This window comes from Seriola dumerili, unplaced genomic scaffold (genome assembly GCF_002260705.1).
Source record: "Seriola dumerili isolate Sdu_G_001 unplaced genomic scaffold, Sdu_1.0 BDQW01000052.1, whole genome shotgun sequence".
Lineage (NCBI taxonomy): Eukaryota > Metazoa > Chordata > Actinopteri > Carangiformes > Carangidae > Seriola > Seriola dumerili.
Window position 1 is genome coordinate 15,240,662 of NW_019174307.1, and position 27,540 is coordinate 15,268,201.

Sequence of the window (27,540 nt, forward strand, 5' to 3'; positions counted from 1 at the left end):
TCTGATACTCCTCGGCCCAACTGAGAGGAGCATACTCCGAGATGTGTTCTGCGTGAAAATGAGCACTTGTTGTATTTTCCCGGCACTTTATAGAGTATAACTGCAAGGCGGAATTCGCGTGTGTTGTTTTTGAGCGGCCGCTGTGAAAGGAAGAAAAATGCGCTGTCTGTTTAGTCGCTTGCTAGCTGGACGTAGCTGATTGCTAATGTGTTGCTAACGGCTAACCGTCTGGGTTCTAGCGTCACTGCAGTTTGTAAAGGTATCTTTAAGATACCCGTGTAAGAAAGAAATGATACACAATATAACTGTCCGTGTAGTTGGGGATAAATGGCGCTGATAAATAAGTTTATTTGTAGTTGTGAATGTTGACACTCCGCAGTGTCGCTTGCCACCTGATACAGTCTGCTACCTGTGCGGTGTGTACGCTGCTAGCCACGTAAACTGCTCCTGCTGGTGTTGACGTAGCAGCAGCAGCTAACTCGCCTGTCCCGTATAGCTAGTTACATTTTGTGTGACTAAGGTGTGCCAAGTCACTGCCAACCTGCCTAAAAAACCAATACATCCTAAAGACCGGACTTCACCGAGGACATGAGCAATCTTAACTCAAAATGCTGTAGCTGGACTTGAACGTGTGACTCGTTGGTGTCCTGGATGATGAAGCGGGTCATCTGGCTGATATCAGGATTAAACAGAAGAATGATGAAGCTACTTTTTGCCCTCGCTTTGATCGCCTACATCGCCTGTAAGTATGCAGATTTGTGTATTTGGGTGTTTCTGACCTGAAACTCTTTACCTTGACTGTCGTCATCCCCGTGTCAGTTTGTTTTTTTTTAAACTATGATATCCAAATTGTAAACTCTTGTGAGTTTAAAGTGACACAACATAATCTTTAGTGGTCAAGCCCCCACAGTGCACCTTGTAAAAATGGTTTGACATAGTTTGAAAAACCTAGGTTACCCCTCGAGTGAGCCATGGTCGAAGCAATCAGGCTCAACATACAGTAAAAATGTGTTAGATATTAATTATGAACCATCCAGTTTTAAAGTGAGCCCATTTTTATTAGGGAAAAAAGTGGTGGCTTGTGTAAGGTAAAAGTTTGTGTTTCAAAGAAAGTTAAACTATATGATTTAGTGCTGAAAGAATTAAATCTGGTTACTTGATGAACAGAAAATTGATTATGAACATGTTTGATTTATTTATTGAATTCATAAACATCATATAACAAGCAAAATGCTAAACAGGTCTCAGCTTCCCAGATGTGAGGATTTGTTGCTTTTCTCTGTTTCATATAATTGTAAAGTGAAAATATTTGGGTTTTAAACTGTTGTTTTCATATTAATATATTGAAAATGTCAGTTTTGGAGACATGTTTCCCCATTTTCTGACATTTATAGGCTAAATAATTGACTAACCAAAAAAAAAAAAAGTGAAGAGCTTAATCAATCATGAAAATTGTTATTATTGCAGCTCTATTATTAGACTTGAAGTAAACCGACTTTGGTGTTTATATATTCCCAAACTACATTTTTTCCTGAATCATCAAATATGGATGCAAACCAAATTTTTTTTGTACATTTTTGTTTAGTCTAACAAACTGTATTTGTATAGATGTTAGATTGGTCTACTTTGCTGAACAGAGTGGTTGATATGAGGATTGTGTTGGGGATGCACAGTGAACATGGTGTCTGTAAAACCCATGTCTTTTTTTGACTTAGGTGATATGGCAACAAACATTTACTAAAGTCCAAGATCAAGCAAATTCAACTCTGACTTAAGGCCCCTTTACACTGTGCGATGTTGCACTGTCTGTGACAAAAATTGACAGTTAGAAAAATGTAAAATCTGTGGTAAATCCTAAACGGTGGTCTTAGATCACACTGTGAGACACGTCTACTCATGGCTAATTAGGAGCTTTGGTGAACAGCTTAACAGAATACATCATGAAATGACATAAAATACACTGGTTGGCACAACATGTTGTATACTATTTTTGAATGAAGTTGAGGAGAAAAAACACATGCACAAACAGAATGGAAAAGAAAGTTTGTGTGACTGACAAAGAGGAAAACCTTGTGGTGCTGCATTTTCTAAATATAGAAGCAGCACAGGAGGACAATACGAGTTGATGACATGCCTACACTCCTGTATGATTTTTTCTATTTTTGAAGTGGTATGACTATCTGACATGCCTCAAACTGATATCATACAATCTGACACAGGTTGAGATCAAGGTATGATTAGTCCCATCTCACACAGTCATTATGGGGTATTGATTGTGGAGTGATGAGGGAAAAACTATTTTTTTCAATTTTAGAATAAGGCTGCAACATAACAAAATGTGAAAAAATTGAAGGGTTCTGAATGCTTTCCAAATGCACTGTACCATTAGTGTCTTACGAAACAAAATTATAAGCTTGGTGACTGGAGGTTTGTTGCAAAGACAGACAGATATCCTGAAGATGCTTTAGGAAATTAAAGCACAGGGTCCTACACATATGATTGTTGATGGAGCAGGTAAATAATTACACGTGGGAAAAATTCAAGTGCATAATGATCAGGGCTAATACAGCTTGTAAAATATAGCAAACAGAGAGCAGAGCATCAGGCCTAGTACTCAACTCCCCCGCCCCCTTTGGTAAGAGTTGAAGAGCCTAATGTCTCTGGGTACAAAGGATCTTCTGATTCTGTCTATTGAGCAGCTCTGTGACAGCAACCCACCACTGACTGAACATACTCCTCTGCTTCATTACGGCAGTATGCAGTGGGTGACAGTCATTGTCCATGATAGACAGCAGTTTGTGCAAGGTCCTTCTCTCTGCCATCATCACCAGAGGGTCTAGCTCCATGTCGACCACAGAGCCAGTTTGTCCAACTGCATCTTGTCTCTCCTCTAATGCTGCCCCACCACCACCATCACAAGATAGAAAAAACACTGGCAACCATGGACTGGTAAAACATCTGCAGGAGTTTCCTACCGATGTTAACGGACCCCCGCCTCCTCAGAAATAGAGCCGTGTCCGCCCCTTCCTATAAAGAATGTGACACTGCTCTATCCTGTATGTCTACTTTGCATTCCTGATGCTGCCATTTTTATGACAAGTTTCCTCTTTCTGTCTTCCAGCTGTCTGGGGAACATATACGAACATGAGGTACAGTAATTAGTTTCTCTATTACCTAACTGCTTCAAGTAAAATATTTGACATACTTTGCAGTAACTAAACTCATTGTCTCAACAGTAGTGCAGTGTTTCCCATATATTATATAATTTTTTCATCAGTTTGTTTTACATCTGATTCCTGCGACAAACAAACTAATCAAACAGCTCTAATGCATGTGGGCTATAAATGATTTGGTATCTGCAGTTCAAAGTGTCAAATAGATAAGTGTGGAAAAAATTCTTAATCTTAGAAATATCAAATGAATCATGAAAAGGTAAATTGACACTTGTTGTTGAATAACTGATCCTCTCCCGAATGACAGATTCTCATAATTGACTCACACAGTGGCTCCCTTCTCCATCTAATACTTCAGCAGACTGGATTGTTAACACGCATACATATATACCTTACACAACACAATATAGCTTCTCCCTCTGTCATAGCTGAACTATGCCATGTCATAACTATAAAATGTGAAGAAATTTACCTGATGTTCCTATTTAAAGTGTTGTAATAAATATTATTCTGTGTGTAAAAATCACAGCTCTATCTTTTCTATTTCCTCTGAAATGCTGTGTGAATTCCTGCAGTGATTGTGCTGATTAGATGTATATTAATGATGTGAAACAGTATGAGTTTGTCAACCATTTAGGCTCTCATAGCATGGTAGCTTTTCCTTTTAGTTGTAATTGGTCATTATTGACAGTGGTGTGAATCAGTGAGCACCACGGCTTCATGGCAGTATTAGATTTTTATTTAGCATTTTCGATGACTTGCCTTGATCAGCTGAATTTGCTAAAAACATTTCTCTCTGTTGTTTTATTCATAAACAGTAAACAGAACATTTCAAGATATAGAAATATAGGTATTGTGATTTAATGTTACATATACCATGATAGACAATGTTATTCCACTTTTGGATGGGTGGGGGTGGTGGGTCATGTGTGGTTGCTGTCTAACAGTGTGCTTGAAGACGAGATATTTTCTCTGACTTTATGATTATGGCTGCCATCATGTCATCCCCCTCTCCTTTTCTCTATGTTTCTCTCATCACAGATCAATACAGGAACATGGAGATATAAAGCTTGAGCAGAGAATTGATGAAGTGAGTAAAATCCCATTTTCACCCAGTTAATCTGTTATCAGATAGTATTTCTCTTTCTCATTGACATATTATTCTGCATTTACTAGAATGTCCCCTTGTAAAGCCATAAATGTGAGGATATTCTATGGCTTTACATTATATATACTGCTTTAGCCTAACCAAGATTTTTGATTGCTCTTAAATAATCTGGTGTAGCCTGGCCTGAAATGCTGTGTGGCTTCAATTTTTTCGTGACCCAACCAATCCTAGTCACAAAAAACATCAAAACATTTTAAACTTCACATCTTTTTATATGTTTGATTTTTGCACATATGTCAAAGCGCATATCAGTTCACTGCTAATGATAATGTCAAAATTCCTTAATTTCTCCTTTTCTGGCTGGTTGTTTCTACTTGCTGTAAGTTAGTGACCCTTGAACAATGTCTAAATAAATTGGCAACCACATTTCAAGAAAACACAAACAAGTGCTCTGACACACTTCTTGTGCCCATATAAAAAAGTAAAGCATTATAGTCCTCAAGGTTTTTTTTTTTTTATTCTTAGCTATGTTCTACATGTTCTAGTTCAAGTTTTTAAATATAAATCTTGGTCTTCATCATGAAAAAGTAGTTTTCATATTAATTTCTCTTTAACTAGCATCATCTGACAATTTAAATGAAACAAGATATGAGCATGTTTTTTTATTTAGCAGACCTTTGCATACTTTCACATACACACATTGCAACTGAAAAGTCAGCCACATGACACAAATTGTAATTGCCTCAATATTGAATCAAAATGTTTGCTTATCATATGTTGCAGATGCTCACTGAAATAATTTCAGTTTGTTATCAGGTTGACCTTAGAGTTAAAAGTGTCGGCTTGCCTGTGAAATCCATCGCATTGCTGTCTATCTTACAGGCATTTTTCTGCTGCTCTGAAATCGTTTTGAAGTAACTATAATGATAACTCCACATCACGATTATGACAAGAAATATAGTTTGCAAGAGAAACTGTTAATTTATTTACACAGAGAAATTCGAAGGTGACCGAGGAAGCCAGGTTTTACATCTGTGTTCCTCTATGTAATTTTAAAGGAAGAATGCTATCATCATTTACTTCATTAACAACTGATACAAGGACAATTTGCATAACCTTTTTCTTCAACTAACCAAAGTCTGGATAACCTAATCTGAATAACCTTGTGAAATGTTCATCTAAAGGGGTTAAATTGATGATTTTTGATGTAGAAATGTTTTGTCACCTGTGCAACTTAGGGTCATGCATTCATGTCCAGCATGTTTCTCCTTCACACTTTTATCCATAATAGACATAACACATAGTATACAGTAGTGGTAGTATACACTGTTATAGGCTCCATTGTGCTGCACAAAAAGACAGACGAGGCTCCTTGCTGTCAACTAAGGTTAAGTGAATGTGGGAGTCGTCTTTTTGAGCTAATTTATGTAATGGTAATGTAGGCCCTTTTCACACTTGGCATTAACAGGTGTCTTGGGTGATCTGATCACAAGTAGACAGTATGTCAGTTCACAGCTGGAATTAGAATGTGTCTCCACTCGCATCTCAAGTAACTACTCGTGATTGGATCTGACATCTCTGCTCTATATGCAAATAAACATGTACATCATTTCTGTTTGTGATTACCAAATGCATTGTTGTTCTTCGCCTGCGGGACAGCAATGCACTTCCCATGCCTAGTCTGCCAGAAATTAAAGAAAGAAGAAGAAATTAAAACAGTACAGACTGTGTGTATTGTGTTCCAAGCAAACCAAATCACCCAAGATGTTTGACACACTTGTAATATATGTCTATCACCTGAATTTTTCATACAGTGTGTTTCATGTGTACTCAGTTCATGAGAATCCATTATCCATTTTCCACTAAGAGAATCAATTTTTCAATTCCATTACATGCCCGTGGTCACACCTTAATATGATGCTGTTGGCGCGCAAATTAGTATGTACCTCTAACGATGTCAGTTGAGTAGACAGTCGTTCAGTGTGGCCCAGGATACATTCACACACACACTGCCATCTCTAAATGTGGTCTTAGCAATCAGATCTCAATGCGTCTTGGGTGCCTTCGTACCTGTGCTTAGAGTTGTCCACTTGTGATCAGATCACCCAAGATGCATATTAATGCCAGGTCTGAACAAGGCCACAGAGATATTTGGCATGAGCAAAAAGCGGATCTTGCTGTTGCTATTGGGCTCACCATTTCATTTTAATGTGTCAGAGCTAACCTTCTGTTAGCCACTTGTCCTTTTTGCAAAGAGATCCCACTATACTTCCATTAAGAAGACCCCTCATTATGCTGCCTTTGCAGGTTTACACGGAACCATAATGCTGCACCAGTGTGTGATTTTTAGATAGCATTGCTGGCGTTTTGGAATCAGAGACATGACGTAACACAACAGCGTGTTGGTGTCTGTCCTGTGATGCCAGGTCTTTTTCACAGAAACAGCGAGGCGGAATAAAGGCACAACATTCCCGCCTCTAACAGGCAGTGTAAAAGGGGCTAAAGAGAGAGGAGGGGGTGTAGAAAGTGGCAAGAAACTTGATTGTAGAGTATCGGAGGGAATTGTCTTCTCAAATGTTTCCATATTTTTTCTAATAATATTAGTTTGTTTTGACAGGTTGTTGCTTGTTTTATACTTCTTATATAACGTCACTTTTCTCTCTTGTTTGAAGGTGGATTGGTTGGATTTTTTTTTCTTTTCACAAATTTCATACATGTTTGTGGTTAAGGGCTACTTAATTGAATGAGCAAGAAAATGACATGAATTTAACACCTAGTTTACGGTATATTAACATGCTGATTTGGTAGCACAGTACGATCCATTTAATATTTAGCAGGAGGTGACTTGTGCTCCTATCTCACATCTGTCTCACTTTTCATCTCACTTTAGGCTGTGGCTCCTCTCAGAGAGAAGATTCGTGATCTTGAACAAAGGTTTGTATGTGTGCTTTTGTGTACAAATGTGTACACACACTCAAAACTAGTGAGTCTGATCTGCGTGGCTTTCCTCCCCATTTACCAGATGTTGAAAAAAAGGATACAACAAAACATATTGTAATATTAGACGTCATGTGGTGCTTGTAACTTCTTCATGCATCCTGTCCATGAATGACGCCATTATTATTTGTTCCATGTTCTTTGAGATGTTAATCATTTGTGTCACATTTTATGCCTTGAATACTATTGAGGCAGCAGTGCAAAGGCACTTGTTTAGATGATTGCATCCATGTGAGCTTAGGGATGGGAATCAAGAACTGGTTCCAAATTGTGCCAACCATTGTAATCGGATACCTCTGAGCTCATCAATTCTTTTTATCAACGCTGATAGGCAGAATCGATAATGGCATTGGTATCAATAAAATCTCATCAGTTCCCATCCCTAAGAGAGCCCCATGTTCTTAATCTACAACATGTCAGAGGATTTCAAGACCCATGGAGGATTAGGGGTCCATATAATCCTCCTGAAAAGCCACTGTGGAGTGTTACAGGTGAATTGTGTACAACATTATGCAGGGATAAGCATATTGATGAATGGAGCCCAAGGTTTTCTGTTCCATTTCAGTTACTGATGGTGCATACATTCTGCTTTGAGATGTCAATTATTTGGGGTCATCTTTTACTCATTTATTACTATTAAGGCAACAATACAAAGGCACTTATTTAGTTGATTGCATCCAAGAGATGTTCCTAATTTGTGCTCCTTTCTATTAATCTTTGAAATGTCACGGACCCTTTAAATTGTCACCCTTTCAAAGGGTCCATGTAATCCTCCTGAAAAAAATAAGTTAGAAAGGTTATAGAGTAAAAATCACCCATTACTAACTTCATTCATGAAGTCTGAATGTTAAAGACAGACAAAATAAGACACCATGTTGCTTCAGTGCTTGACAGGGACAGGGAATAATTCCTAAGTCAAATCAGTTTGTTCTTGGTGCATGTTATGACAGCAGAGTTTGTAGAGAAATGTAGTGAAATCTCAATAGTTTACTATTTAAGAACTGGATTTATTGTTAGCTTACAGATATTGTTCTTTTATGCTATCTGTTATGTTCTTATGGACTATTTCTTCCAGATGTTCATCACTAAGGAGTTTGTCTTCTCTATCCCAGTTTTTCTCAGAAATACCCACCTGTCAAATTCCTGTCAGAAAAGGATCGGAAGAGAATTTTGGTATGCATCAAACACCCAATTTCAAACTTCAATCACATTCAAGATAACTACGATACTATGATCTTAACCCTGAGTTGAGCCGTTTGGCAGCACTTTGTTTTTGTCTTTGGAAATGTTGTGTGTGTGTGAATGGGTGACTATATATTTGTGATGATTAGTGGAGCATATAAAAGTAGTGCACATAAGTGCAAGGCTCAGCTCTGGGCAAACAAAGTCCTTCAGATGTTCTTTAAGACACTCGCATCTGTTTGCACACATTTAAAAAGGAAATTCAGGTTTTATACAACCTTGCTCTTATTTTGTAGCTACACTAGCGATATTACTCTATGGATAACAACAGCGGTCGGTCGGTCTGTCTCGCTGAAAGGCTGTTTAATTTCTTGTTATGTAAATAAATTATTTGAAAGACTAGACATAACATGATCAAGAATAGTAAATCACTGATGTTACCATACACGTGTTGTTCCACTAGATTACTGGAGGTGCTGGTTTCGTGGGTTCCCACCTGACTGACAAACTGATGATGGATGGCCATGAGGTAACTGTGGTGGACAACTTCTTCACAGGGAGGAAAAGAAATGTTGAGCACTGGATTGGCCACGAAAACTTTGAGCTCATTAATCATGATGTGGTGGAGCCTCTCTATATTGAAGGTGAGCAAGAGAGTAAACATTGAGGGTGATGAAATGGTTTTTACTTACTGTTGAGGGTCAAACCAGGTACAGCTTTGCCAGAACTAACAAAAAATGGTCAAATTGCTGTAGAGTTGGGGAAGGCTGACAAATAATTATTTTGTTAACATTAGTAATGACATTTCTCATGTATATTGTATGTATTAGGTGTTATAGAGGCTACTTATACCCCTTTTACTCCAAAATTAGCACGTATAAGCAGGTTTTTTAAAAGTGACTCCTTTTACACTGCCAGTCGAGTGAACACAGACACGTAACTGCAGGGAGTAATGTCATCACATGCAATTACAGAACATACACATGCAAGACGCATGGTAGAAAGAATGAGCGGTTAGCTGCCATGCAGACTGGTTAAATGGATCCGTCATGTCTGATACCCAGGTTGGGGCTCCTGTAAGTGTCGGAGCCTCCGTGTGAGACGCTTGGATCGGTGATTGCGTCACTGTGTTTCTGGTTTAACAGCATCGTGCTGGACAGATGACGGGTCTGCTCACATGCTCGGAAAGACGGAAAAGGGACAAAAATTAGCGTGTTCACCTGGGTGTTGTATTTAAATCTCTACCGATTGGAGCCGATAAATACCCATGACTTGCAGAGTAATATTTTACACGGGCGTGAATTATAATTGTATTTTTCCCATTGCCGACAAAAGCCAGATGTTTGCGGGTTTTGGTGGCTTTTTGACCAGTGTAAGAGAGGCTACTTTCAGTTTTAATTTATTTAAGTTTAAGTTTATTAGTTTAAGCCCAATAATGTATTGCTAATTGTAATGATCTTTCCTTTCATCATGAAATTTTATTGCCATTGTGATACTTTCCCTGTCTGAAAACGTGGTCCTATATATGCACACATGAAAAGTGGATTAGACACACCCAGTTACACGTATCTATGACCAAGAAAACAGTTTTCCTTAGTAAAAGTGGAGCTGGGGATATGATGTTTCTTCTTAACTTTGAGTTCCTAACGATGTTTCTTGATTTATAAGAAGAAATGATGAACTGTAGTGATCAGCAATCTGCTCACTTGAGAACATGATTACTCTCAGGCCCCATTGAGCCTGAGCTGCGTTGAACACTTATAATGATGTATAGTTACCTAGAAACAGTAATCCACAATACCTTCATCCATCTCAATTATTTTTCAATTGATTCCATTGTATTTGAACATAATTTTATGTCAGGTAAGAAAATAATCATCCTTTTCTCTGACTGTGATGAGTAACACCCCTTTGAAAAGCAAATGCCAGGTCTCTGCCTCTGATAATGTTGGCCAGAGCAGTCATACAAATTACTCTCAGCATACAACAGATATATATATATATATGGCCTTTTGTTGGTGAAGCCATTTTTTACACAAGACCATATGAGGATATGTCACTTATTGCCATAATGGAAATGAGCAACACAAAACATTAACACGCAGATGGTGCATGGTTAGAACAGAGAACAAGCTTAATGCTAGGCCTACATTAGGTGAATTTTTGTTTTTGTTTTTGTAACAGCATAGCTAAGAGACATGCTTTGGGAATCAGAATAAGCACTTTGGTAGAGTGCAGAATTGTCACCCATGACAGTGCCATAGCTCCTGTGTTGCCCTTGACTGTTTCCCTGGTCAGATATGGTGGAGGGAATCTCATACTGATCACGCCTTTTTAAGATACCTACTTGATTCGCCTGACTCAGTCTGCTGAAGTCTCATATTAGCTTCATATAAAGTTTTGCAAGTAGTTTTGCATGAAAGACTGGATTTTTTTCTGGCAACACTTACATTGGAAGCTCATTAGAAAGGCATCTTTTAATTTCCAGTATAGACAGGAGAAATGTTTACAGCAAGCAAAACCTGTTTTAGCGTAGTTATGGACACCTGACTGTTGTTTTAGGACAGATATTGATCTACCTACCCTTCATTAATCATTATTATAAATCCTGTCAAAACCACCTGATCACAACAGAACCATCAGGATAGCTACGCTACTTGTAATCTTTTTTTAAATTTATTTTAAAGAAGGGGTATTGCAGATAACAAAGGGTATACTGGGATGTAATGTGACGGAAAAAAATTTGTACAATACAAATAAAGCCTAGCTCAGCCAACTGCAGGTTGCAGGCAGAGGTCAGCTGAAGCTAACAGGCTAGGCTATGAAAACGTAGCTAAGCTAGCTTTAATTTCCAGCAGCGCAAGCTGTCCAAGTGTAACAGACTGACTTCGTTATGTTTCTGTATGAATACACCACAGATAAAGAAACTGTCAGAAGAGTGAATGATGAAGGAACGGATGTTTTCTGCGGTTCCCATTTTAACTACTTAGCGATTTAATTCACTGAGAAGCTCAGAGGCTACCGGCAGCTACCGGACACTGGAATGTTTTCTTGCCTGTTACTCTGCATGATTGACGTTTGGAAATCAATCCATTTCATTTGTTTTGTTTTTTTGGCTCTCTACATGAGATACGCTTTAGTGATCGAATCTTCAAGCACTTATAAATGTAGATATATATCAACCAGCTTCTGCAAACCGGAGATATTTTATTTCAACAATTTGAGAAAAAAAAAAGTGGCGCAGCTTCGTTCCGGAGGCTCCGGCAGCTCTACACCTACACTCACCTGAAAAGATTTCTTGGTGACAGCTTCACACATTCAAAGGAGAGTGTAAGAGACGTGCATTAAAATATTGATCTGGGGCTTATAAATCGATATCGGATCATTCAAATGAAGATCGATTTTAATTAGAGAATCGATTTTTTTTTCAACCCAGCCCTACTTCCGATTTGGTCACCTCTGGGTTTAATTTTCCAGTGGGTGCTCATAATATCCATGGAATTGGTGCCTGTAATGCTAGCAATATCCTGAGCCAATCCAAGTATTTATTCAATCAGTGTTTCATGTATATAAAGCCTGATCAATTTCTGATCTCTTACATAATAATAATGATAATGATAAAATTAATTTATATAGCACACAAATTGTGTGTTGTGCAACATTGCCATCCATCATGGATGTCTCTTGGACATAAATGATGCTCTACAGAGAAGCGTTCTTTCTTACTACTTACTCACTACTACTTCATTTCCACTTCTCATAATATAACAAAAAAGATTTCTAACGATGTGATTTGTGATGTTGCTTCATTGTAGAGCTGTGTGCAATGAATTGATTCTCTCATCCCTGTGTGTATGTGTCAGGACTGGGTTCACTGGCCAGTGACAATATGTAATCAAGTCGCCACAAATAGAATCTAATTCTGCGTGAAACACTGCGCAATTTTAATAGCAATCCACCAAGGTGCAAGCGGGAGATGGCACTCTGATTGGTTTATTGCATGTTACACCCAAAAAGCTCCTTGGATTAATTAAGAGACTAAGTACAACCCTTTTCAACCGTTTGAACGGTGCGGTGATCTTTTTTTTTTTCCTGGTAAAATAGCGAAGTGCACTTGCGCCATGTGCTTTAGACCATGCACTTTGGTCTGGTAAAATAGAACCTTATGTGTTTGTGTGAATGTAGCTGTGCAGTTGGGTTGTCAACCTTGAACTAGCTCACAGGCTGCACTCCAGTTTATGGTAAGATGACTTTGGATTGCCCCATTAGAATAACACAATGCATGGGCAGTGCAAGTGCATACAGTGCAACTTATTACAATAGATTGGTATCATGCACACATGTCCAATTTACATTCACCAGAGATACTGAAATAAAATTCTGTGTTTCACATAATCTGGCATGCCAGCTGCATATCGACTCACACAGACTGTCTGGGAGACACAACAGCAGCAGCATTAAATCGTAAATATGCATAAGGTTACACAGGCACCAAGACACAAGCTGTGAAAATCCATGACCCTATTGATCACATGTCTCTCATCCCTGCATGTATGCTACAGTAAAATAATGATTTTTGCAGGGTTTGTAGTTTGTTGCGTTGAAGAAGAATTAAGGTGAAAGGAGTCTTGCCAACTCCATGAAAATGGACATGGTGTTCCACATCTGGCCTCAGACTTATAGCCTTGCAATAAGTAGAAAAAAGAAATAAAAAAAAATCCTAAAAATGTGAATCGCTTGTTAAACTAACTACAGATACTGGGAGACTTCTTGCTGCTTGCCATTGCATTCAAATCTGATGTTAGTATATCTTTATTTCAGGGAGGAAATGAAGCATTACAATGAATAGAGAAATGAAGAGCGAGAAGCAGGAACAAGCTGTGAAAGTGAAAATGTTTTGAGTCATGAATCAGGAGGTCAAGCCTTCAAAAAGTGTTCAAAAGGTGTTATTCACCTTGAAAAGAGAAAAGAATGTGTCAGAGATTGTAGAGGAAGAAGAGCTTACCAAAGACATATAGGGCGATTACACCTATTACAGAGGACAAGCACAAAGCTTATGTGCCTGACACATAGTTTTAACTCTAAGCACTGAAAGCAACGGCCGTTCAACGTTTCAACGTTCAACAGTTTTATGTGATCTGCTGTGGTCAGAAATTCAAATTCACTCAATAAATATGAAGTATAAATTATGAAGTAGTGGGTCACCTTTTACACTTATTATTCATCATGAAGGTTCCGGTTTCATTTGTTTGCTCTGGCCTACATCAAAGTATAGATAAATTGGCTTTCCTCGGGAGTGGACATGGGAAACAATAGACGGACACGTTTTTGTCTGACTCATCCTCCTTCAGCTTGAATGTACTGTACTGTATTCATCCAGCATTTTTTTAATTTGTATTTCCTCTCTCATTATGAAACACTGTACACACCCAAGGCTGGTTATCAGTAATACAAGGTCAAGGTTCCAAAAAGCTGCAGCATTTAGAAAATGAAACACAGGAAATCATTCAGTTGCACTGTCAGTACATTTTACTGGAACAAATGTTTGTTTCAAGGTGAGATGATTTATGTTTCTCCTGTTCTTCACAGTGGACCAAATCTATCACCTGGCGTCTCCAGCCTCTCCCCCCAATTACATGTACAATCCCATCAAAACTCTCAAGACCAACACCATTGGCACTCTTAACATGCTCGGTGAGTATGTAAGTGTGTGATGCTGATTTATAGGTCTCAAAACAAAGGCTTTATATGAAATGCAGACTTTGTTTGACCTTATCTTCTTTTGTTAAGAGCACAGTAATAAGTTTGTCATGTATCATTTTTAATACAAGAAAATAAAAACAGCTTAACAAACCACAAAATACCACAAATAAGATGGATTCAAACTGTCTTTGGTTCTTAGAGATTTGGTCTTAAAAATGTGTTTTCATTAGTTGTTTTTCTTCCCTTTGTGCTGTGGGGCAAAAAGGGTAAGAACCATAGTTCTTACAAGACCATTCCTCTCCCTCATTACATTTTCAGCTTTTGTTCATGCCAACTGTTTACAGTCTGAATATCCAGCAAAATACTTTGTGCTTTAAAATGAGATTCCTGTTATTTTGTCTGGGTGCTGGCAGATTGATCAAAGTTAGGCAGCAGAATCATATATTTAATAAAAAATGAAGTTCATGAGAAGATTTTGCCTGAGAAGCGGAGACAAGCGTCCATCGCACTAACAATGGTCGTTAAGCTTCCAACTGCAAAACAAACTATAAAATCCATTATTTATAGTCTTTGAGAAAATTGAGGACACATTTATTCCTTGATATTTTTTATTTTCCACCTCACTGTGGTTCTTCAGCAATGCCACCACAACCTCTTGTGTACCAAGTAGAGCCATTGTTCACGAGACCTACTGTGTGTTTAGAAATCCAAATATCAGTGCTTTTATAGATAAATGAAGCCAGCAATGTTACAGATTCCATGTCTTAAAGGGCAAGGTGTACTTGTGTATAATCACTGTGTGGCACATTTTGTAGATAGTGCACCACTGTCAAGGCGGCACAATCTGCTGTCTGTCTTCTCTCTTGTAATCTCAGGTTTAAAGCCACATTTTAAACTCTGTTGTCTATTGCAAAAAAAAAAAAAAAGACTGTTGTGATTGTGTTGTTTGTCTCTTAGGTCTAGCCAAACGTGTGGGTGCTAGACTTCTCCTGGCTTCTACTTCTGAGGTTTATGGAGGTAAGTAAGATGGCCTCCCACTCATATCTAAGTGTTTTTTACAAAACCAGATTGAACTGACGCTTGTCCTGCTTTCCAGTGACTTTGTGAACAAAAGGATGGATGTGTAGCAACACTTTAAACTGCTGCAGCATCCTCACCCCAAGCCATATTTTTTTAAGATTCTTTTTCTTCTTTTTTTTTTCACCTTTCGCAGCTGTCTGGCTCTCTTTGTGATTGTTATTTTTTTGTGTTTTATTGTATCCAGTCACACGTGGAGAATTGCACAAGTGTAAAGTGATGATTTGTTCAAGTGTCTCATTTCTACAGCACACCAATTATGCTTAGTGCTGTTTACTAGGCAGCATTTATGACCCTAAATCATTATCAATACTTTCTCTCATCTGACAAAACAAACTGAAATATTTGTTCCAGAATACATCACTGAACCTAGCTCTGAAGGTCAGGGACTCATTGTTTCCACTTTCAGTTTTTTAAAATGCTTTTCCAAACCTCTATGCAGAAAACTGAAATGTGTCTGAAATCTTTCTGAAATCTTTGTGATCCAGATCCAGAGGTACACCCACAGAATGAGGAGTACTGGGGACACGTGAACCCAATTGGTCCTCGAGCATGCTACGATGAGGGGAAACGTGTAGCAGAGACTATGTGTTACGCCTACATGAAACAGGTACCATCACTGTAACTCTACAGCACATATCGCTACAGTGGTTGGCTTGATGGATGGTCATGTTATTGCCTGTGTGACGTTTATGAAGAGTTTTTCCATGAGTAGAATAGTTTGAACAGCATCACAAATTTGCAAATGTAGCCTTAGCCTATATATATATATATATAATATATATATATATATATATATATATATATCACTTTAAAATGAAATTATTTGATTTGTTTTGTCTTAGATCTGTAGAAAATTTTCAGTAAGAAAGTAAGTTAATGTCAGAATAATGAAATAGGATGTGGAACCACAGCCCTATTGCCACCAGGTCTCTAACAATATTAAAAAATTGTTGATATGCACAGTGGCTGTGTAGTGCAGTGCAGGATTGTTTGCCATCAGTGAATCTTTTGTTGAGTCTGTGTTGAACTTTATGATGAAAAATTCATCAAAGCTCTTGAAAACTTCATGCATGTTTCCCTAAACATCCAAATGATGTTGAGACTTTTTGATCATTTTTTTCCTGTTACGACTTGATTGACACCAGCCTTTAATGATCAGATATGATTGACTTCTCTTGCCTTTCCTTCAGGCAGGTGATATTTATTTATCTGCCTCGTCTCCTGCTCCTCCTCAGCTGCCCATTATTTTTTTTCACACTTACAGGGAGAATTCTGGGAAATGGCTGGCTTTCAATATCCAGCTGTCAGTCATTTATGCAGAGGGACAAGAATATCACACATTAAATCTACTGCCCAGTCATGTAATCAAAATTCATTAACATTTAAAAATTGATGAGGTTATGCAGCAGATCAAAAAGCAATACCTGCTTTTCAGACAGAAAGCAAACATTATAAAGATGATGAACTATATATCAGTGGATGTCTGATTTCCAGTTGACAAGATGCTTTTAAACAAAACTTTACTCATAAAGACAGATCATGATCATATACAAGACAAGTGTTGATTAACACGATTTAGATGGTTACTTCCCCATTTTTTATTACCTGTTTAATGTGTCTAGATGAGAATTGTTAGGATTTTATCTTGATACTGGTTTTGCTTATTGATACCGATATTTGTATTCTTATGCATACTATATAATTCTGTGGTTTTGCAGCTGATCTATTGCAAATAAAGTAAATTTAGAGGAGCTATAGCCAGTAGGAAGTGAAGGATAGGGCATATCTTTGGCCATATAATCACATTTTATGACTGATTTTAGAGTCAGCTAACTAGAATCTATAATTAGATGCACCAGTGCTTCTTTATGTATTTTGCGGCAGTCAATGATGGCATCCTCCTCCTAATTATAATAAATGAGTATTGCACAGATAGGAGTGTGCAGATGTTTTTCCTGATGCAGCACCTACCAAAAGATTTTATGTGGTGAGGATTGGTGATTAGATGCACTTCTTAATTATCATTCACCAGGAGGGGGGAACGTATGAGTGTGTCTGTACTGTATGTAAATGTGTTTTTATGATGCGATGAATGGCTGTCTAGGTTGCACGTGACAAGCATATAGGATGAACAATAAGCCTTTTCTTCCAGAAGAGAAGATGGAGGTTCAACTGTTAAAAGCAGTGAATCAGTATACATGTATGTGCACTATAGATCCTTCAAAGACATGTAACACATCAGGTTTAATTAAGCATTTTCATACGCATGGAATAAATTAAAGAGCAGAGTTGCTTAATTTAACAGCAAGAAGACCAGTGAAGCAGCACAGACAGTGGGCAGTAGCTAATGCTATTGTGTTGTAACACAACATTCAACATCAAGTCAGGGGAAGTGGACAGGCTGTACATATTTGCTCATTAGTTTGCCAGTGTTACTCCTGTAAGATGCAACAACTGTTATTTTCATTCATTGTGTCACACAAGTCAGGCCAGTCTCCCTAGCATTTTAACCTGTCCCCCAAAACTACAGTCCACAGCAGGTAAACAGATCGTGGGAACTCTGTTTTACAAAGGTGACAAATCGGATACACATACTGCTCAGCTTACTGATGACACTGGTCATCCGGGGGTCAAGTCAGCTATTCTTTAAGGTTTTTCACTGTAATCGGACAGTATGTTCAGGTTGCTAGAGAAAGTGTCCAACAAGTGTTAGGGTGAGTCACTCACATGGCTCTACATTACACACGTTTTTAAGGGTTCTTGTGACATTCAGCTAGTAACCTTCACTAACACCATTAGTACATTTTTAACAGTAAACATATTGTATCGACATGAGGCAGGGGCAGACTAACGTAAGTAAGACATTCTTTTGGAACTACAGTGGAAACTGCTTGCACTGATCACATATGTCTGTGAATAATATTTTTTTGTCATGCGGATTACCATATAAGGCACATTTAATGCATGAATATAAAATAATGAAACTGACAGCTTTGCAATTTGACAATCTATGCTGTGGTCCTCTCCTGCTCCAAGCCTCGTCTGAATGGTCAGGGAGAAAGCGCTACACTCCACTCTCGTAACATACTGTACCTGCTGCTGTGAGAGAGCAAGGGCGATAATTACACAATGTAAAATCAGAGCAGGAAGAGTAGGGCAAAATAACTCACTGAGCCACGGTAGTGAAGATATCATGGTGCATGAGTGCACACAGCAAGCGCACGTACACACATACACATGCACTCTCACACATTGAACTTATGTTGGGAGAGTAGCTGGGTACGGTCATTACACACTGTGACAGTCCAAAAACCTTGTAACCTACAAAGTTAGAAGAGCATATGAGAGCTTGCAGTAATAGGCTACAACAGTTTCCACATTCATTTTACACAAGTCGTCATAAGAATAAGAAAAAAACTTTTTTTTTTTTTTTTAAAGCACTTTTCATAAAAGTCCAAGTCAGAAAGTGGTTTACCAAAGAAATGAAACCAGGCAAGCCAAATAAAATGAAAATAAGAACATGACCCAGAAGAAGTGAAAACGATAGAATGAATAACATCAAGTAAATAAGAATTATCAGTATAATGTCTAGCCTATGCCTAAATAATTTTTCACACTTGCACAGTAGAGCCCTGACATGACCTGGGTTATATGATGACACCTCCTCAGTCACGCACTAATGGCCCTAACTATTGCTCGCTTAATCTGCACCTTGGCATCAAGAACAGTGATCACTTTTTGTTTTGATACGGCCTCACATCAAGGGTTAACACCTACTGAGGCTGGTCTCAATATAAAGACAAAAGATACAAATTTCTAAGCAAGAGAAACAGATTTGATTATTGTTTATTTTTTGTTTTGGCATTTAAAGGCTTTTTACATAATGATAGTGTGGAGATGACAAAACATGGGGGAGAGAAAGACGTAACAAAGATTCCTGGACAGATTAAAACTGGGTTGTGGTTCATGGTTGGTATCTTAACCTCTAAACCATTTGGCACCATGGTGAAATAGCCACACATAAAAACCCAAGAGAATACTCAGCTGATGCACTCGACTATCATCCTTTCTGGGTTTGAATCTCAATTTCTACTTCTGCATATTTTCATTCCCACATCCATTAATATATCTCTATATCGTAACTATAAATTACTAACAACACATTGTCTTGTCATATTTACATACACGTTTTAAAGAACGTGAAGTCCCTGAGTTAGTTCCTCAATTTAGTCCTTGGTACTGTTTAGTATAAAAGCCCAATTTTGTGGTTATTACCTTTTGCTGCCTGGCATTCTTATGTACATTTCATTTGTATTTTCTCTTTATCCAATAAGGTAGAACATATGTCTCCAAGGAAGTGTCCCGTGGACAGTAATATACGTGTAAATGCACAAACATTGAGAATTAAATCACTTGAAGTCAGTGTGGCTGCCTACTCAAATATGTAGCGTGCCAGTCAACATAGTCAGACGCAGTTACACAGATGCACTGGATTTATGGGACATTCCTGTGTAGCGGCAAACAATAGGATTGTAGTTCCTGGGATATGTAGGTTATTTCAAACTGTTGTCATTGACATACTGATTCAAGGCGATTTCTCTCAGCAATTAGAGTATCAGTGTTTACCTCTTCAGTGATGTGTGTAAACTGATGTGTTTAAATAACTGAAGAAAAGAACATCTTGGTAAGTGTTTAACTGTACCTGTGCACACACCGTCTTTTACATTTACAGGGCGTTGTGAACGCGCGCACGCACACACACACACACACCCACACCCCTTCCAAGACCTTTTTATCATGTTGTCCTTATTATGTCTGTGCGCCTCACCACACTGAATATATTTGCGGGTTTCGTCCATTGAATTTCATGCTCCACATTTTCAACAGAACAATCTACATAATTTTCATGTTTTTATTCATGCCATGTGACCCAAGATGGGTCCATGTCCCATCTGAAGCAATATGTATTGATGCACGAGACTGACTTAAGAAGGCCATGGATTTCTAAAAGGGAGAGTTTTCTGTGTCTGTGGGGTCAGTGTGTGTTTTCATGATGTTGCATGGCCTTGCTTATATATTCTTTGTTGGAGAGTGTGTATGTACTGTATGTAAGGAGAGCCTAGTGTCATACTCACCTGGAGAATATTTTGACAACACATCATTATAATTTCCCCTCACACATTCTCACAAAATGCTGCTAATTCTGCTTCACATGCAAAGAAAATGAATATCACTACTGTACCACTTAATGATCTACTGTATGAAAGAAGTGCTTTCTAGGAAAGGCAGCATGTGACACAAAATTATTGCTATGCCCTATAAATATAAACATAAGTATAGATAGTTTCAGTTCTGTAGAGAAATGCCCATTGATCTAGAGGGGTAAAAACTAAATAGGCCACAGTTGCTGGCTAATTTTCTTCAGTTCTCCCGCGTGGCCCAGAGTAGATGCTAAAAGGCAACATAAAGATCAAATAATCAAATCCCAGTTAACATGTATAGACTGTAAAATGCAAGGATCATAAAAGTGATGTGTGGAAAATATACAATACCCTTCAACCTCAGAGAACTTAATCAGCTTTTTGATTCTAGTGATCAGGTCAGAAAATGGATTTTAATTAAGTGGCGGATGGTTTTGCCCAGACACAGGAGAAAGAGGGTAAATGGCTCACTTTGTTACTGTCACCCAATTAGAGAAATGTGCTGACAGCTGCTATGGTTATTCAGATTTTAATAGGGGAGGCTGACTGATCCTTTTAGTTTGAAAAGTCATCATACTTGAAAAATGAAAACATGATAAAAAGTTTAAAAAGGTTTTGATATTGAATCTGATATGAATGACACATGTAGAGGAGTAGATGAATTGCAAGTGTAGTTTCTGGTATATCAGAGTATAAGTCACCCACTTTCTTCTTTGCTCACAGGAAGGAGTTGAGGTGAGAGTGGCGAGAATCTTCAATACGTTTGGCTCCCGAATGCACATGAATGATGGACGTGTTGTCAGCAACTTCATCCTGCAGGCTCTACAGGGAGAACCTCTAACTGTATGCATTTTAAGCTTTCTACTGATCATGTGCTTTTATCGTGTTGATTAGTGCTTGAGACAAACCTCTGAACACATCAGGCTCTTTGTTTTCACCTCTAGCATTTTGAGGATGCTCTCACTAGATTAGCCTCTGTGAGATGATAACTGATTACTGTACAAGTGTGCATCTTGAATGGTATGAAAGCATATGAAAAACCTTGGCACTCTTGTTTAATTGAACATGAGTTCAAGTGAAACGTCAGACACTAGTAGTTTTAATCTGCATCCAGTTGATTTTCATTCGAATTATATTTAATATGTTGAATATGGTTTAATAGTATTTGATTCTAATGCATGGAACTGAAAATGAATGTGACATTGAGAAGTAAAATAGGAAAGAGATAATTAGCAGTGCTGTACATGGAAGTTTTGTAGTTTTTATTTGTTGTTTAAGACATGAAAACGTATTTACCTTGGGTATGAGAATCATGCAGAAATAATAATCAGTTACCTATTGTTGTTCCAGGTTTATGGTACCGGTTCCCAAACAAGAGCCTTTCAGTATGTAAGGTAAGATGAGGAACTGTAACCTATTTATACTCGTTTTGTCATGTTCCCCCAGATGTATCATTCTTCCCTTTAGTCTGTACCAGTCAAGTGCTTGTCAAGCAAAGCAAGCAGTGCTTGACCAGTTAAAGCTTAAAGTAGCCATCAATTACATCTGATCTGATCTGATGCCTTTTTGCATCCATCATTTAATTTACTGCCCTCTTGTAGCCGCAGTAGGCTTTTGTCTCGGGAAGCTAGCTTGACCAGCAGCGTCTGTATATATCATTCCTGTCATTTTCGTGGGTGTGGCCGTGTTCTGTTGGCTTAGGCTGAGGCTCATCAAGCAGAGAGGGGAGCAACATTTTTGGACATTTGCACTTATGCATTGAACATAATCCTGGGATCTTTGACAGGTGACTAGCTGTTCTTGTGCATTTGAAAATTGCTTCAACAGTCTTTTCTTCCTAAGCATTAAGAGGCAGCAGTAGAAAGTAAACAAGTCAATATAAGTTGTCTTAGTCACCTTGATCAACATGTGTTTGTTTCTATAGCTCTGCTTGCCTATTTGTAAAAGTCACTGCACGCCACTGATCTGTATCTAAATATTTGCAGTAGAAAAGCTTTAATTGTTGTTTACGCACCAATTAGGAAACAATAAAAACAATGCATTTATTTGTATGGACCTCCACACACACAAGATCCTTGAACTATGCCGAAATATATGTATTTGGCAGGTCGAAAGAGTATTTAATGGTTTATGTGCAGGTGATAATGATTAAACTGATCAGTTTGGAGAAGAGAGGTCAGAAACAGCTCCCCTGTGTCCATAAAGCATTCACCTTCTGCCCTGTATTACATTAGTGTTTTGTACACAGCCAAGGTCTTTCTGTAAACTCTCCTTTGAGTGAAACTCAGAAAACCTGAAATTACTTGAGTAAATTCAGATTATTTCCACCTTGTGTTAAAACTGTTTAGGTGTGAAGATTTAAAGCAACAACCTCCCCTCAGTCATATCTGTTCTTTCTCTTTCAAATTTTAATGATCAATTCCAGAACTGTTAAACAGCTTTAATGACTAATTTATTTAATATATTTAGTATTTAATGTATTTAATTTTCTTCTGACTGATCAATAGAAAAGAAATGCAATATACAAAGGGAAGACAAATCTAAATTATGAAGAAATAATTATCTAAAAATATAAAATCCAAAATAATTTATTACATAATCAGTTATTTAATAGATAAACTGGAAACCTTGATCAATCATTATAAAATAGTTTATCATTATAAAACACAGCAGAATATATTGTATCTATAACACAGCATACAGACAGTAGCATATTGGTGTGTAAGGGAAAGCTTTGTGTGGAGATACATCTTCACCAAGTGTGCAAGGAGGAAAAAGAACTGGAGCCGGTGGTGTGTTGATATGCGTTACATCAGGCATCTGAGTCACTATAGTGTTGCCATCTTAATTATATCTTAAATTTTACCTTTATGAATGTTTTGTGAATGATTCTACAAGGGTAGAGGCCTTTCCTGCATTTGTAATGTGTAGTGCCTCAGCTGCCTTCAGGTTCGCTTAGCTAAACTCCTCCACCACTCATTTCTCCTTGAAATGCCTCTGCTCTCTGTGGCACAACTCGTATGTTCTCATTAGCTGGCTTTCCTTAACAAATGATACCTTGAGGCCACGCTGGGTCACTTGAGCCAGTCCAAGGAAAAACCCAGCTCGAAGTTTCAGGCTCCAATGCTTTTAGTATCAAAAATTACTTCTATTTACTACTATTTCAAGTGCCTTATTGCCTCCATTAACTACATGTGTCTGTGTGTGTGTGTGTGCGCCAAAGGCGCCGCTGCTGCTGCAACTGCTGACTGTACTGATAAGTGAGCCAGAGCAGTGGGCCAAACTACAATAACTGACTGCCAGTTGTTATCAGAACACCAGCCCGCACCCGTCCCATTCATCTTACAGAATACTTTTGCCTGACGTCTCTCCCTCTGCGCTCCCCCTCTCACCCCTTGCCTGCCTCGCATTTTGAAAAACTTTGGAGTAGAGCAACACCAGTCTCTTGGTGTGTATTAATACATCTGTAAAATATTTGTAGAACCAGAAGACGTGCTGTCATGGGTCATGTCGTATCATGTGCTTACACACAACTTTAACTACCACACCAACCTCTGCAAAGTGGATAAACTAAGTTCCTACAAAATCTTCTGCAACAATCATGACAATGTTTAAAGCCTGAGTCCGTCATGTTTAACTACCCCATTTATATGATGTGGTATGGTTAAGCAGCATGTGTGCATATATACAGTCTAATACAACAGGCTACTGAGTCTACCTTGTTGAAGCTTATAATGTTCAGTTTTTTTGGAGGCTGAAGTTTGTGCTAGTGTTGATTTATATTGCGTTATACTGAGATATTACCCTCCCCTCATTGATTTCAATGAGATGGACAAAACACATATGCATGAATGCAAATTTGACATATTGGAGAAAGTACAGCTAACTGATGTAGATGTGGTGCAGTCTTGTGAATTAGATTTTTAGAGTAAACCAGCATCTGTTATTCTCCAACCTGTGGTAGGTGAGGCAGCTGCCATATCATTATCTTTGTTTGCATGTCCCTGGTAATGTCAAGGTCTAAAGCCTATTGAGGGAATCATACAAATGAATCGTATATGTATCTGTGTGGGCGGCATGTGGTACAAAAGCTGAGAAAACAAGGCAAGATGGACTATTTAAATGGTATTTTTTAAAGATTTGTCAACCAGATCAGAATTAAAAACATAATTATGAAAATTTTGTGAATTGGCTTTTTTTTTTTTTGGACTCCTATTAGTATTGTATAAAATGTATGCTCTGCATGTGGGTATAGTTGTATGCATGACCCAATAAAAAAAAAAAAGCCAAACCTCTGTACAGACTATGTTTTTTTCAAATTAACAACACTTACAGAAGAGTTTAGAGGGTTTATAATGTTGAGCAATATGTGCCGGATGAAATGAGGAGAGGGTGCTGAGGCTGCCATTTCTCACCTGGCCCTGGAACATTTTGTTGATGTGTTAAATAGGAAAGCTATTGAAACAATTATGTTGAGTCATCTGAGAAATTTGTATTACGTGGAATGCAAAATATACATAATGCTCTCATAAACAAATCTCTACATGGGAAATTCAGACGCGAGCAGTGTCCCTCACACAAAGCAAAGCTAGAGTGGAATTTAAAAGATGACAATCTATATTAAATGTCTCTCCTTCTGTGTTTAATTTGTTTTCCAGTGACCTGGTGAATGGCCTGGTTTTGTTGATGAACAGTAACATCAGCAGTCCGGTCAATCTGGTGAGTACATCTTACCCAGTCGTGTTTCACAAATTGAATTAGAAAATGAATTCCACATAAGCAGACAGTTTACTGGCAGGTCGGTTTATTTGACTGTCTGACGCTGATGTGAACAAAGTGTATTAATCTGTTTCTAGGGGAACCCAGAAGAACACACTATATTGGAGTTTGCTCGTCTCATCAAAAGCCTTGTGGGTAAGGTGTTAGATCAACTGAGAAAGTCTGTGTGTGACTGAAAAGAAATGTATTTCAGTGTTAGTGTAGGATTTAACCTCTTTTATTGTTGTATGAATGGATGTCTCATATTGTCAGGCTGTGCCAAGCAGTCAGTACACTGTATACACACATTTTGTCGTTCACTCTGAGAGTGACAGTGGCTTCAAGGAGAACATTTGCACAGGAAAGGGTTTTGCTGAGCACTAAATATGAATCTGCTTTGCCATACTAAAAAATGAGACGATTAGATTATTCAGTTTGCTCTAGTTAGTTTTCCCTATGATTGGTCTCTGCTGGCTTTGGAGGCACTTGGGGAAAAAACACAAGAAGCACAAGTTGACTGACCACAGTTGTTTTGGTCTCTGTGTGGCGTCTCCATAACCAGAGCATGTACTGTACTAACAGTTTTGAGGAGATGCATGTCAGCTGTAGTAGTACATCCACTTCCAGTTGTATGAAACACTAAAATTGTGCATGTGTTTACTCATCACTCAGTGTGTTTACATGCTCAGGCAATTTTCAGACTAACAACCTGCCCTTCTCCATGTCGTCTTGTGATTGATTGTTAACATGCACACTCACAGTGAGCCGGAGTCAGATCCAGTTCCTTCCAGAGGCCCAAGACGACCCACAGAGGCGAAGACCCGACATCCGAAAAGCCAAGATGATGCTCGGCTGGGAGCCGGTGGTATGTGTGACAAATGCCAGACTGAAATGATCGCAAACTTTTATGCATTTGTTTTTTTTTACTGCAAGAAAGTCTGTAAATTAAAGTATAAGATTTAACAGTGAGAGACTTTGGTAAAAAATGAACCACTATATTTAAATTTCAAGGGAAAAGAAGAAAGAATGTTGAATTATCACTAATATTTTTTATATTTGATATTTAGAGATATTTCCAAAAAGACATTTCCATGCTAAAAGATGGAAGGTATTCAGTATTTCCAGTTTGAAGACCATCATTGCAACAGTCCACTGAAACATACATTATATTTATTTATTTTGAGGTGAATCTAGCTCATCGATGCATGTTGGCCCAATCCAGTAATTGAATGCCAGGGGAAACTGGAATGAATAAATCATTAGATGATCAATCAATTTACAAAATATATCATGAGCTCTGCATCATGTGTGCATCATGTAATCATTAGCATTAGACTACATGACTGACGTATAGACATTTGTAGCCAATCTCTGACTTATTATCATCCAATCAATATATGAACATATATGTAATGTGTAGTGTAGTTATTTATTAGTAGTATGTTAAAGATGTGTTGTGTCTCGTGTTGACAGGTGCCGCTGGAGGAAGGCCTGAACAAAACTATCCAGTACTTCAGCAGAGAGCTTGAGCACCAGGCCAACAACCAGTACATCCCCAAACCTAAAGCCGCCCGCATGAAGAAGGGAAGGCCCAGACACAACTGAGGTCGTGTTTCCCACCACAGACTCTCCCATAACAGAGAAGGATGTTAACACTCCTCAGAGGACCCTCGAAGAGAAACTCTTTTAAATATACTGTTGAGTAGAGCACTCTGGGATATGGTGTCTTTTTTTTGAGAAGCAGAGACAACTTTTTAGTCTCTTAAAAAAGATAGCGTTGCCTTGTGTTGGAGCTGCAGCTGCACTGTGGGGTAAGGATTTCCTTGCCAGAGCTTGCGTGTTGGATGGACAAGTCTGAATCAAAAACAGCAATTTAAGACAAAAAAAAAATCTGAAACCCAGCCTACATTTTTTGTGAATTTGCGCTTTTGCTATTTAAATTGCAGACATGAGAATCTCACAGTGCTTTGTGTTAATCAGTTTCATGGTGTTTTGCCTCCGAAGATTGGCTACCTGACTCTTTCTTTTTCCCGCTGGTTGTTTGTCCTCTTATCAGTGGCGTGCCAGCACCCTGTTGGCTGCTTGTGCAGCACACTGCAGGACTGGACAAATCTTCTAGAAAGACTGTTACAGCATCATTATGTGTTTATCAGGACTTCATTGTGTTCTACTTTGTGAAATTCTCATTTCAGGATATGTGTTATCAATTTCAGGTGAAGATGCTATTTTAATAAAATATTTACAATATTTTGCGTATGATATAATTAGGGAAGAAGATATTGTGTGTGTGTGTGTGTGTGTGTGTGTGTGTGTGTGTGTGTGTGTGTGTGTGTGTGTG

General features: G+C 38.2%; 1 protein-coding gene across 1 annotated transcript; it reads left to right on the forward strand.

Moving 5' to 3' along the window:
• Positions 1 to 27,449, forward strand: uxs1 (UDP-glucuronate decarboxylase 1). The gene is made up of 15 exons (XM_022740757.1): positions 1 to 742; positions 3,122 to 3,149; positions 4,215 to 4,263; positions 7,172 to 7,215; positions 8,391 to 8,451; positions 8,924 to 9,104; positions 14,050 to 14,154; positions 15,121 to 15,180; positions 15,729 to 15,850; positions 21,168 to 21,287; positions 21,795 to 21,838; positions 25,103 to 25,163; positions 25,301 to 25,358; positions 25,964 to 26,067; positions 26,676 to 27,449. Exons 1-15 carry the CDS (start codon positions 652 to 654, stop codon positions 26,805 to 26,807), a joined length of 1,260 nt encoding a protein of 419 aa, XP_022596478.1. The 5' UTR covers positions 1 to 651; the 3' UTR covers positions 26,808 to 27,449.
• The last annotated feature ends 91 nt before the right edge of the window (positions 27,450 to 27,540 follow it).

Bases quoted from the DNA above. Each gene is read 5' to 3' on its own strand.
- uxs1 (XM_022740757.1), top strand. From the start codon at position 652: ATGATGAAGCGGGTCATCTGGCTGATATCAGGATTAAACAGAAGAATG. The intron at 4,264-7,171 runs GTGAGTAAAATC...ATCTCACTTTAG, and splicing joins TTGAGCAGAGAATTGATGAA to GCTGTGGCTCCTCTCAGAGA. The intron at 7,216-8,390 runs GTTTGTATGTGT...TCTCTATCCCAG, and splicing joins ATTCGTGATCTTGAACAAAG to TTTTTCTCAGAAATACCCAC.